This window comes from Nothobranchius furzeri, chromosome 18 (genome assembly GCF_043380555.1).
Source record: "Nothobranchius furzeri strain GRZ-AD chromosome 18, NfurGRZ-RIMD1, whole genome shotgun sequence".
Classification (NCBI taxonomy): domain Eukaryota; kingdom Metazoa; phylum Chordata; class Actinopteri; order Cyprinodontiformes; family Nothobranchiidae; genus Nothobranchius; species Nothobranchius furzeri.
Window position 1 is genome coordinate 42,319,752 of NC_091758.1, and position 12,402 is coordinate 42,332,153.

Below are 12,402 nucleotides of genomic sequence, written 5' to 3' on the forward strand. Positions count from 1 at the left end.
AGGATTCATTTTAAGAAGTCTCTGTTGGCCCACCATATTTATTGGACCTTCTGACCCAGTAAGTTCCATCGGTCTGCAGCAAAAGATCTGGTAGTGGTTCCTAAAGTAGAACAGGTCACCAGAGAAGAGCGGCTTTCACAGTTGTTGTGCTAATATTGTGGAGCAACCTCCCGTTGGTGGTCAGACAAGCTACATGGATTGTTGGTGGATGAATGAATGAATGAATGAATGAATGAATGAATGAATGAATGACAACAACAACAATGATGATGTTAACGGTGACGATTGTGAAGATGATGATGTTTATGGTGATGACGATGTTAACGATGGCAAAAAGAACAATGGTGGTGATGATGATGATGATAACGCTGATGATGATGATGATGTTTATGGTGATGAAGATGATGATGATGTTAACAGTGGCAACGACGGTAATGACGATGAAGAAATTATGTAAATGATAACAATGATGATGATGATGTTAACGATGATGACTATGTTAACAATGGTAATGATGATGAGGATGATGATGGTAATGATGATGACAACGATGATGGTGATGTTAAAAATGGTAGTGACGATGAGGATGATGATGTTAATGGTAATGATGATGAGGATGATGATGGTAACGATAACGACGATGATGATGATGTTAACGGTAATGACAATGAGGATGATGATGGTAACGATGACGACGATGAGGATGATGATGATGGTAATGATGACGACGATGATGATGATGATGATGATGATGATGTTAATGGTATGACAATGATGATGATGATGGTAACGATGACGACGATGATTATGTTGATGATGATGTTAATGGTATGACAATGATGATGATGATGTTAATGATGACGACGATGAGGATGATGATGTTAATGATGACGACGATGATGATGTTAATGGTAATGACAATGAGGATGATGATGGTAACGATGACGAGGATGATGATGATGATGATGTTAATGGTATGACAATGAGGATGATGATGTTAATGATGACGACGATGAGGATGATGATGTTAATGATGACGACGATGATGATGTTAATGGTAATGACAATGAGGATGATGATGGTAACGATGACGAGGATGATGATGATGATGATGTTAATGGTAATGACAATGAGGATGATGATGGTAACGATGACGAGGATGATGATGATGATGATGATGTTAATGGTATGACAATGAGGATGATGATGTTAATGATGACGAGGATGATGATGGTAACGATGACGAGGATGATGATGATGATGATGATGTTAATGGTAATGACAATGAGGATGATGATGGTAACGATGACAAGGATGATGATGATGATGATGTTAATGGTAATGACAATGAGGATGATGATGGTAACGATGACGAGGATGATGATGATGATGATGTTAATGGTAATGACAATGAGGATGATGATGGTAACGATGACAAGGATGATGATGATGATGATGTTAATGGTAATGACAATGAGGATGATGATGGTAACGATGACGAGGATGATGATGATGATGATGTTAATGGTAATGACAATGAGGATGATGATGGTAACGATGACAAGGATGATGATGATGATGATGTTAATGGTATGACAATGAGGATGATGATGTTAATGGTATGACGACGATGAGGATGATGATGTTAATGATGACGACGATGAGGATGATGATGTTAATGATGACGAAGATGATGATGTTAATGGTAATGACAATGAGGATGATGATGTAACGATGACGAGGATGATGATGATGTTAACGATGATGATCATGTTGACAAAGATGATGGTGGGGTGATGATGACTATGACGATGATGATAACGACAATGTTTATGATGATGACAAGGTTAACGATGGTGCATAAACAATGCTAGATCGGTCGATCAAAGATTCTGTTTCCCTACAGTTGCATCATTCCAGATGTTAAGTGTATTTACTTGGATTAAATTCTCATTCCAGAGTATTTCTCTTATCTGATGGCACCATCTAGTGGCTGATAAGCATATCACACAAATAGTCTCTCAATCCGTTTTTGTAAGATGGCGACTTCACATTTCTTGTTTATTTATGTGTTTCTGTAGCCGACAAACAGAACTAAAACACATTTTGTACATGTATTATCTCACGTCATAATGCCTTTTCATGTATTTTAAATTCTTACTTGTCCATAAAAAGTTACTCAACTCTGCATTACATTTGAAGCACAAAAGCGGTAGTCTAACACTATTTGTTAGTTCTGGCCAACGCTCAGTTTCCTATTGCACGGAGCTCTGCGGGGCAGGGGGTGTGCTCAGCAAAAAACTAAAATATAAAGATGTAGTGCTTACATTATATCACAGTACATGATAATGCAGGGGTGTCAAACTCAAACTCACACGGGGCCGAAATGAAACTCTGGGACGGAGTCGAGGGCCAAACTTAATACTTTTTGAAAAAGTGACGGCAAATTTGCACATTTTCTTTATCAACATAAATGCAATTTTGAACCTTTAAATTTGGAAACAAACTTATTTCTGCATTAACACTGAATGTGGAATAACCAAATTACACACGAGCAAGTCCATTTTAAATAAAAGGCATCAGTGGTATTCATTACTTGTGGTATAATCAGCATTTTATAAATCTATTCAGGATTTATGTTTTCTTGTTTATTCATTAGGGTTCCAAGCCCAAAGGGCAGGGAACCCTATTGTTTTTCTACGGATTTTTCATTATTTATTAGGGTTCCAAGCCCAAAGGGCAGGGAACCCTATTGTTTTTCTACGGATTTTTCATTATTTATTATTTATTAGGGTTCCAAGCCCAAAGGGCAGGGAACCCTATTGTTTTTCTACGGATTTTTCATTATTTTTCTTCTTCTCCGCTAAAAGTATATGGGCGCAAGAGCCTGAAATTGCCAGGGAAAATCTGACATGGCAGTCTGATAGAAAATCCTGACCGCTACTCAGATTCGAAAATTTGGACCCCACGTCACCTAGGTGGCGCTATTGCGGACGTCAACACGTTTCAGCTACTAGCTCCCAAACCGTAGGTCCTACAGTCAAAAACTTTATATGTCCATGATCCTTGGATGATTCTCCATCTTTTTTGTATTGGCCACGCCCATTTCCGCCTAACTAGATTTTTTGCTAGATCGCAAAAAACGCAAAATTTACTTTTAATCACCTATTCGTCATTTTTCGTCGAATGAACTTCAAACTTCATACATGTGATCTATGGGCTAAGACAAGTTGTTGTGTTGAAGAAAAATTCAGAAATATTGACAATTGGGCTAATGACACCATGTCAAAATCAGTGTGCTAGCTAGCACATGTGGTAATTGATGATATCTTCACCATTTCTCAAGATAAATTGATGAGACTCTAGACCCTTATGAAGTATGAGCGGTAAGCGCTATCTACCCCATTTTGTTTGGATTCACCAATAGGGGGCGCTAAAGAGTCAAAAAGTTTGTTTCAGCTAAACGGCTTGATGGATTTCCACAGAACGTGGCATATATGTTAATCATCGGACCCTTAAGCTATATTTTGAAAATTATTAAAAAGTGGGCGTGGCTTATAGGCTTTAAAAATTTACGCCCTTTTACTCATGAAAAATTCATATTCTATACAGAAAATTACAATTCATATCAGTCATAGTGACATCTACAATCACAGAAAATTTTTTGAATTTTGTCCAATAGGTGGCGCTGTGGAACCCCAAAAATATTTTTGGCATGTTTCTCCCCATTTCTTTCGTAAAAAAACAAATGATCTCATCCAGTGTGTTCATTGAGTCAGTCAAATTTAGATGAGTATTTTAAAACATGTTTTAAACTTATGCAAATTAGTAGAAATTTGCATAGTAAGTCAAACATACTTTCGTTAACTCCTCCCGGCCGTCAAACTCAATCACATCACAACTTTCCCTGACAAGAGAGGAGGAGCGGCTGACCAAAAGTTGTGAAGGGATTTTGGATAGTTTGCTTATTTTTTTTAATATGATTTTTTAAAATAAGTTTTTGGGAATGAAAAAGTTTTTTTAGCGTAACTTCAAAAGATTTTGACATTTTTCAAAGCTGTTCATAACAGTCATACCTAAGGTCAATTCAAGTGTATGTCCTGGTTTTCAACTTGATTAAACAATAGGGGGCGCTATAACTGGGAAGAAATTATACTGCTGAACCAGCTAAATGGATCTGCACGAAACTTAGTAGGTGTCATCACTATAGAGTCTTAAGACGACATTATCAATATGGTAATGATTGATCAAAGTGGGCGTGGTTTATGATCATTTAAAATTTCAAATTTGAAAAATTTCCTAAAAATCACTATTTGCATGTAAGAGGCTAAGATTTCCAGATTGTGTTAACTGAATAGGCTAGAGCTTATGTCACGAAAGCCGCAGCTCCACAAAGAGGTTTGTGCTTTAAATTTACGAAAATACATTTTTAGGCTAGCAATTGTAGCGCAAATTCTGTTCTCACAATCTTCTTGTAATTTGCCACAAAGTTCACTCTTAGGTGGTTTATGAAACAAAAAAAATTTCGTCTTGATTGGAGCTCCCCCTAGTGTTTAATTATAGGACATATTTTTGTCTACAGCCACTAATGCAAATATTATTTTACTGTAAGTACAGTTTTACATTTATGACCCCAACAAAAATATAAAAAGAATTCTCACATCACAGAGGAAACCTGGGAATATTTTGAGATTTCTGTACAAAAGCATAGATTTTTAATGAATTTTTAACTTTTTACCAGTTTTTCTGTATAGTTGAACAACGTAATTAATTTTTGTTAGAAAGCTTTTTAAGTATACAGTAAATATAAGCCATTTACAACATTCCACATGTACCTATGGTGATCTGAGATTTTTCTCCTAATTTTATAAAGTAGCACTATTTTTTTATGAATATTTTAATTTTTGTTGTGACCTTTATAGTTATATTTCCCAATTTTTCTTCAAAAAAGCTTTGAGTCTACTGATTTAAAAACAACATCATATTATTCCGCATGTTAACACTGCCATGTGAGAATATTTTGGTAATTTTATGATGATTTATGTATTTTTCATGATTTTTTAAAAACATTTGGTCAGTAAGTCACAAAATGAAACTCATAGTTTTTGTTGAAAATCTTTTAAATCTAAAGACATTATCAAGTATTTATGTTATTTGTAATATTCCGTTGATGTATAGATCATTGTTTGATAATCTCACTCATTAAATCTTCACGTTCTTTAATAAAGAAACAGTGGAATTCCATTGTAATCACGATTGAGAAGTCAGCCATGCCTCTGAAAGATATGTGTATAGGCTTTGCAGGTTTGATGTCGTATCCTGAGTGTTACTTTCGTTGCACCGGTTGAAGTGAGCTGACGGGACGCCGGCAGGAGAACGTGTTTTTGGCACGGGACCGCGTGAGGACTGGCGAAGTTGAGGGCGGGGCGGGTGGGCGACTGGCGCTGGTGGCTTGGAACCCGTTGATAACTGCTTGCAGTTCTAGTTATTAGGGTTCCAAGCCCAAAGGGCAGGGAACCCTATTGTTTTTCTACGGATTTTTCATTATTTATTATTAGGGTTCCAAGCCCAAAGGGCAGGGAACCCTATTGTTTTTCTACGGATTTTTCATTATTATTTATTATTCTTCTCCGCTACGTTTGTATGGGGGCAGGAGCCAGAAATTGCCAGGAAAAATCTGACATGGCAGTCTGATACAAAATCCTGACCGCTACTCAGATTCGAAAATTTGGACCCCGCGTCACCTAGGTGGCGCTATTGCGGAGGTCAACACGTTTCAGCTACTAGCTCCCAAACCGTAGGTCCTACAGTCAAAAACTTTATATGTACATGATCCTTGGATGATTCCCCATCTTTTTTGTATTGGCCACGCCCATTTCCGCCTAACTAGATTTTTTGCTAGATCGCAAAAAACTCAAAACTTACTTTTAATCACCTATATTTTGAAAATGATTAAAAAGTGGGCGTGGCTTATAGGCTATAAATAGGCTTTAAACGTTTTCGCCCATTTACTCCTGAAAAATACATATTCTATACAGAAAATTACAATTCATATCAGTCATAATGACATCTACAATCACAGAAATTTTTTTGAATTTTGTCCAATAGGTGGCGCTGTGGTACCCCAAAAATATTTTTGGCATGTTTCTCCCCATTACTTTCGTAAAAAAACAAATGATCTCATCCAGTATGTTCATTGAGTCAGTCAAATTTAGATGAGTATTTTAAAAAATGTTTTAAACTTATGCAAATTAGTAGAAATTTGCATAGTAAGTCCAACGTACTTTCGTTAACTCCTCCCGGCCGTCAAACTCAATCACATCACAACTTTCCCTGACAAGAGAGGAGGAGCGGCTGACCAAAAGTTGTGAAGGGATTTTGGATAATTTGCTTATTTTTTTTAATATGATTTTTTAAAATTATTTTTGGGGAATGAAAAAGTTTTTTTAGCGTAACTTCAAAAGATTTTGACATTTTTCAAAGCTGTTCATAACAGTCATACCTAAGGTCAATTCAAGTGTATGTTCTGGTTTTCAACTTGATTAAACAATAGGGGGCGCTATAACTAGGAAGAAATTATACTGCTGAACTGGCTAAATGGATCTGCACGAAACTTAGTGCTTGTCAATAATATAGAGTCTTAAGATTACATTATCAATATGGTAATGATTGATCAAAGTGGGCGTGGTTTATGATCATTTAAAATTTCAAATTTGAAAAATTTCCTAAAAATCATTATTTGCAAGTAAGAGGCTAAGATTTCCAGATTGTGTTAACTGGATAGGCTAGAGCTTATGTCACGAAAGCCGCAGCTCCACGAAGAGGTTTGCGCTTTATATTTATGAAAATACATTTTTAGGCTAGCAATTGTAGCGCAAATTCTTTTCTCACAATCTTCTTGTAATTTGGCAAAAAGTTCACTCTTAGGTGGTTTATGAAATTAAAAAAATGTCATCTTGATTTGAGCTCCCCCTTGTGTTTAATTATAGGACTAATTTTTGTCTACAGCCACTAATGCAAATATTATTTTATTGTAAGTACAGTTTTACATTTATGACCCCAACAAAAATATGAGAAGAATTCTCACATCACTGAGGCAACCTGGGAATGTTTTGAGATTTCTGTTCAAAAGCATAGATTTTTAATGAATTTTTAACTTTTTACCAGTTTTTCTGTATAGTTGGACAACAACGTAATTAATTTTTGTTAGAAAGCTTTTTAAGTATACAGTAAATATAAGCCATTTACAACATTCCACATGTACCTATGGTGATCTGAGATTTTTCTCCTAATTTTAGAAAGTAGCACTATTTTTTTATGAATATTTTAATTTTTGTTGTGACCTTTATAGTTATATTTCCCAATTTTTCTTCAAAAAAGCTTTGAGTCTACTGATTTAAAAACAACATCATATTATTCCGCATGTTAACACTGCCATGTGAGAATATTTTGGTAATTTTAGGATGATTTATGTATTTTTCATGATTTTTTAAAACATTTGGTCAATAAGTCACAAAATGAAACTCATAGTTTTTGTTGAAAATCTTTTAAATCTAAAGACATTATCAAGTATTTATGTTATTTGTAATATTCTGTTGATGTATAGATCATTGTTTGATAATCTCACTCATTAAATCTTCACGTTCTTTAATAGGGAAACAGTGGAATTCCATTGTAATCACGATTGAGAAGTCAGCCATGCCTCTGAAAGATTTGTGGATAGGCTTTGCAAGTTTAATGACGTATCCTGAGTGTTAATGTCATTGCGCCGGTTGAAGTGAGCTGACGGGACGCCGGCGGGAGAACGTGTTTTTGGGGCGGGACCGCGTGAGGACTGGCGAAGGTGAGGGCGGGGCCGGGTGGGCGACTGGCGCTGGGGGCTTGGAACCCGTTGATAACTGCTTGCAGTTCTAGTTAGGGTTCCAAGCCCAAAGGGCAGGGAACCCTATTGTTTTTCTACGGATTTTTCATTATTTATTATTTATTATTTATTTATTATTATTATTCTTCTCCGCTGTGTCTGTATGGGCGCAAGAGCCTGAAATTGCAAGGAAAAATCTGACATGGCAGTCTGATAGAAAATCCTGACCGCTACTCAGATTCGAAAATTTGGACCCCGGGTCACCTAGGTGGCGCTATTGCAGAGGTCAACACGTTTCAGCTACTAGCTCCCAAACCGTAGGTCCTACAGTCAAAAACTTTATATGCACATGATCCTTGATTGATTCTCCATCTTTTTTGTATTGGCCACGCCCATTTCCGTCTAACTAGATTTTTTGCTAGATCGCAAAAAATGCAAAACTTAGTTTTAATCACCTATTCGACATTTTTCGTCGAATCAACTTCAAACTTCGTACATGTGATCTATGGACTAGGCTAAGTTGTTGTGATGAAGAAAAATGCAGAAATATTGAAAATTGGGCTAATGACACCATGTCAAAATCAGTGCGCTAGCTAGCACATGTGTTAATTGATGATATCTTCACCATTTCTCAAAATAAATTGATGAGACTCTAGAACCTTACAAAGTATGAGCGGTAAGTCCTATCTACCCCATTTTGTTTGGATTCACCAATAGGGGGCGCTAAAGAGTCAAAAAGTTTGTTTCAGCTAAACGGCTTGATGGATTTCCACAGAACTTGGCACATATGTTAATCGTCGGACCCTTAAGCTATATTTTGAAAATGATTAAAAAGTGGGCGTGGCTTATAGGCTTTAAAAATTTTCGCCCTTTTACTCATGAAAAATACATATTCTATACAGAAAATTACAATTCATATCAGTCATCGTGACATCTACAATCACAGAAAATTTTTTGAATTTTGTCCAATAGGTGGCGCTCTGGTACCCCAAAAATATTTTTGGCATGTTTCTCCCCATTTCTTTTGTAAAAAAACAAATGATCTATTCCAATGTGTTCTTTGAGTCAGTCAAATTTAGATGAGTAATTTAAAAAATGTTTTAAACTTATGCAAATTAGTAGAAATTTGCATAGTAAGTCCAACGTACTTTCGTTAACTCCTCCCGGCCGTCAAACTCAATCACATCAAAACTTTCCCTGACAAGAGAGGAGGAGCGGCTGACCAAAAGATGTGAAGGGATTTTCGATAATTTGCTTATTTTTTTAAATATGATTTTTTTAAATAATTTTTTGGGAATGAAAAAGTTTTTTTAGCGTAACTTCAAGAGATTTTGACATTTTTCAAAGCTGTTCATAACAGTCATACCTAAGGTCAATTCAAGTGTATGTCCTGGTTTTCAACTTGATTAAACAATAGGGGGCGCTATAACTGGGAAGAAATTATACTGCTGAACCGGCTAAATGGATCGGCACGAAACTTAGTGGCTGTCATCACTATAAAGTCTTAAGACTACATTATCAATATGGTAATGATTGATCAAAGTGGGCGTGGTTTATGATCATTTAAAATTTCAAATTTGAAAAATTTCCTAAAAATCACTATTTGCATGTAAGAGGCTAAGATTTCCAGATTGTGTTAAATGAATAGGCTAGAGCTTATGTCACGAAAGCCGCAGCTCCACAAAGAGGTTTGCGCTTTATATTTACGAAAATACGTTTTTAGGCTAGCAATTGTAGCGCAAATTCTGTTCTCACAATCTTCTTGTAATTTGCCACAAAGTTCACTCTTAGGTGGGTTATGAAACAAAAAAAAATGTCGTCTTGATTTGAGCTCCCCCTAGTGTTTAATTATAGGACATATTTTTGTCTACAGCCACTAATGCAAGTATTATTTTATTGTAAGTACAGTTTTACATTTATGACCCCAACAAAAATATAAGAAGAATTCTCACATCACAGAGGCAACCTGGGAATATTTTGAGATTTCTGTACAAAAGCGTATATTTTTAATGAATTTTTAACTTTTTACCAGTTTTTCTGTATATTTGGACAACAACGTAATTAATTTTTGTTAGAAAGCTTTTTAGGTATACAGTAAATATAAGCCATTTATAACATCCCACATGTACCTATGGTGATCTGAGATTTTTCTCCTAATTTTAGAAAGTAGCACTATTTTTTTATGAATATTTTTATTTTTGTTGTGACCTTTATAGTTATATTTCCCAATTTTTCTTCAAAAAAGCTTTGAGTCTACTGATTTAAAAACAACATCATATTATTCCGCATGTTAACACTGCCATGTGAGAATATTTTGGTAATTTTAGGATGGTTTATGTATTTTTCATGATTTTTTAAAACATTTGTTCAGTAAGTCACAAAATGAAACTCATAGTTTTTGTTGAAAATCTTTTAAATCTAAAGACATTATCAAGTGTTTATGTTATTGGTAATATTCTGTTGATGTATAGATCATTGTTTGATAACCTCACTCATTAAATCTTCACGTTCTTTAATAAGGAAACAGTGGAATTCCATTGTAATCACGATTGAGGAGTCAGCCATGCCTCTGAAAGATATGTGTATAGGCTTTGCAGGTTTAATGACGTATCCTGAGTGTTACTTTCATTGCGCCGGTTGAAGTGAGCTGACGAACGCCGGCGGGAGAACGTGTTTTTGGGGCGGGACCGCGTGAGGACTGGCGAAGTGGAGGGCGGGGCCGGGTAGGCGACTGGCGCTGGGGGCTTGGAACCCGTTGATAACTGCTTGCAGTTCTAGTTAGGGTTCCAAGCCCAAAGGGCAGGGAACCCTATTGTTTTTCTACGGATTTTTCATTATTATTTATTATTCTTCTCCGCTACGTTTGTATGGGGGCAGGAGCCAGAAATTGCCAGGAAAAATCTGACACGGCAGTCTGATACAAAATCCTGACCGCTACTCAGATTCGAAAATTTGGACCCCGCGTCACCTAGGTGGCGCTATTGCAGAGGTCAACACGTTTCAGCTACTAGCTCCCAAACCGTAGGTCCTACAGTCATAAACTTTATATGTACATGATCCTTGGGTGATTCTCCATCTTTTTTGTATTGGCCACGCCCATTTCCGCCTAACTAGATTTTTTGCTAGATCGCAAAAAACTCAAAACTTACTTTTAATCACCTATTCGTCATTTTTCGTCGAATCAACTTCAAACTTCGTACATATGATCTATGGACTAAGATAAGTTGTGGTGATGAAGAAAAATGCAGAAATATTGAAAATTGGGCTAATGACACCATGTCAAAATCAGTGTGCTAGCTAGCACATGTGCTAATTGATGATATCTTCACCATTTCTCAAGATAAATTGATGAGACTCTACACCCTTATGAAGTATGAGCGGTAAGCCCTATCTACCCGATTTTGTGTGGATTCACCAATAGGGGGCGCTAAAGAGTCAAAAAGTTTGTTTCAGCTAAACGGCTTGATGGATTTCCACAGAACTTGGCACATATGTTAATCATCGGACCCTTAAGCTATATTTTGAAAATGATTAAAAAGTGGGCGTGGCTTATAGGCTATAAATAGGCTTTAAACGTTTTCGCCCATTTACTCCTGAAAAATACATATTCTATACAGAAAATTACAATTCATATCAGTCATAATGACATCTACAATCACAGAAAATTTTTTGAATTTTGTCCAATAGGTGGCGCTGTGGTACCCCAAAAATATTTTTGGCATGTTTCTCCCCATTACTTTCGTAAAAAAACAAATGATCTCATCCAGTATGTTCATTGAGTCAGTCAAATTTAGATGAGTATTTTAAAAAATGTTTTAAACTTATGCAAATTAGTAGAAATTTGCATAGTAAGTCCAACGTACTTTCGTTAACTCCTCCCGGCCGTCAAACTCAATCACATCACATCTTTCCCTGACAAGAGAGGAGGAGCGGCTGACCAAAAGATGTGAAGGGATTTTGGATAATTTGCTTATTTTTTTTAATATGATTTTTTTTAAAAAAATTTTGGAGAATGAAAAAATTTTTTTAGAGTAACTTCAAAAGATTTTGACATTTTTCAAAGCTGTTCATAACAGTCATACCTAAGGTCAATTCAAGTGTATGTCCTGGTTTTCAACTTGATTAAACAATAGGGGGCGCTATAACTGGGAAGAAATTATACTGCTGAACTGGCTAAATGGATCTGCACGAAACTTAGTGGTTGTCATCACTATAGAGTCTTAAGATTACATTATCAATATGGTAATGATTTATCAAAGTGGGCGTGGCTTATGATCATTTAAAATTTCAAATTTGAAAAATTTCCTAAAAATCATTATTTGCATGTAAGAGGCTAAGATTTCCAGATTGTGTTAGCTGGATAGGCTAGAGCTTATGTCACGAAAGCCGCAGCTCCATGTTGAGGTTTACGCTTTATATTTATGAAAATACATTTTTAGGCTAGCAATTGTAGCGCAAATTCTGTTCTCACAACCTTCTTGTAATTTGCTACAAAGTTCACTCTTAGGTGGTTTATGAAACAAAAAAAATGTCGTCTTGAT

The 12,402-nt window shown here is 35.9% G+C and overlaps 1 protein-coding gene across 1 annotated transcript; it reads left to right on the top strand.

Annotated features, from left to right (window-relative positions):
• Window positions 1–244: 244 nt before the first annotated feature.
• Window positions 245–1,625, top strand: LOC139063879 (dentin sialophosphoprotein-like). Its single transcript, XM_070546800.1, has 4 exons — window positions 245–453; window positions 576–756; window positions 988–1,179; window positions 1,224–1,625. Exons 1-4 carry the CDS (start codon window positions 245–247, stop codon window positions 1,623–1,625), a joined length of 984 nt encoding a protein of 327 aa, XP_070402901.1.
• Window positions 1,626–12,402: the final 10,777 nt, after the last annotated feature.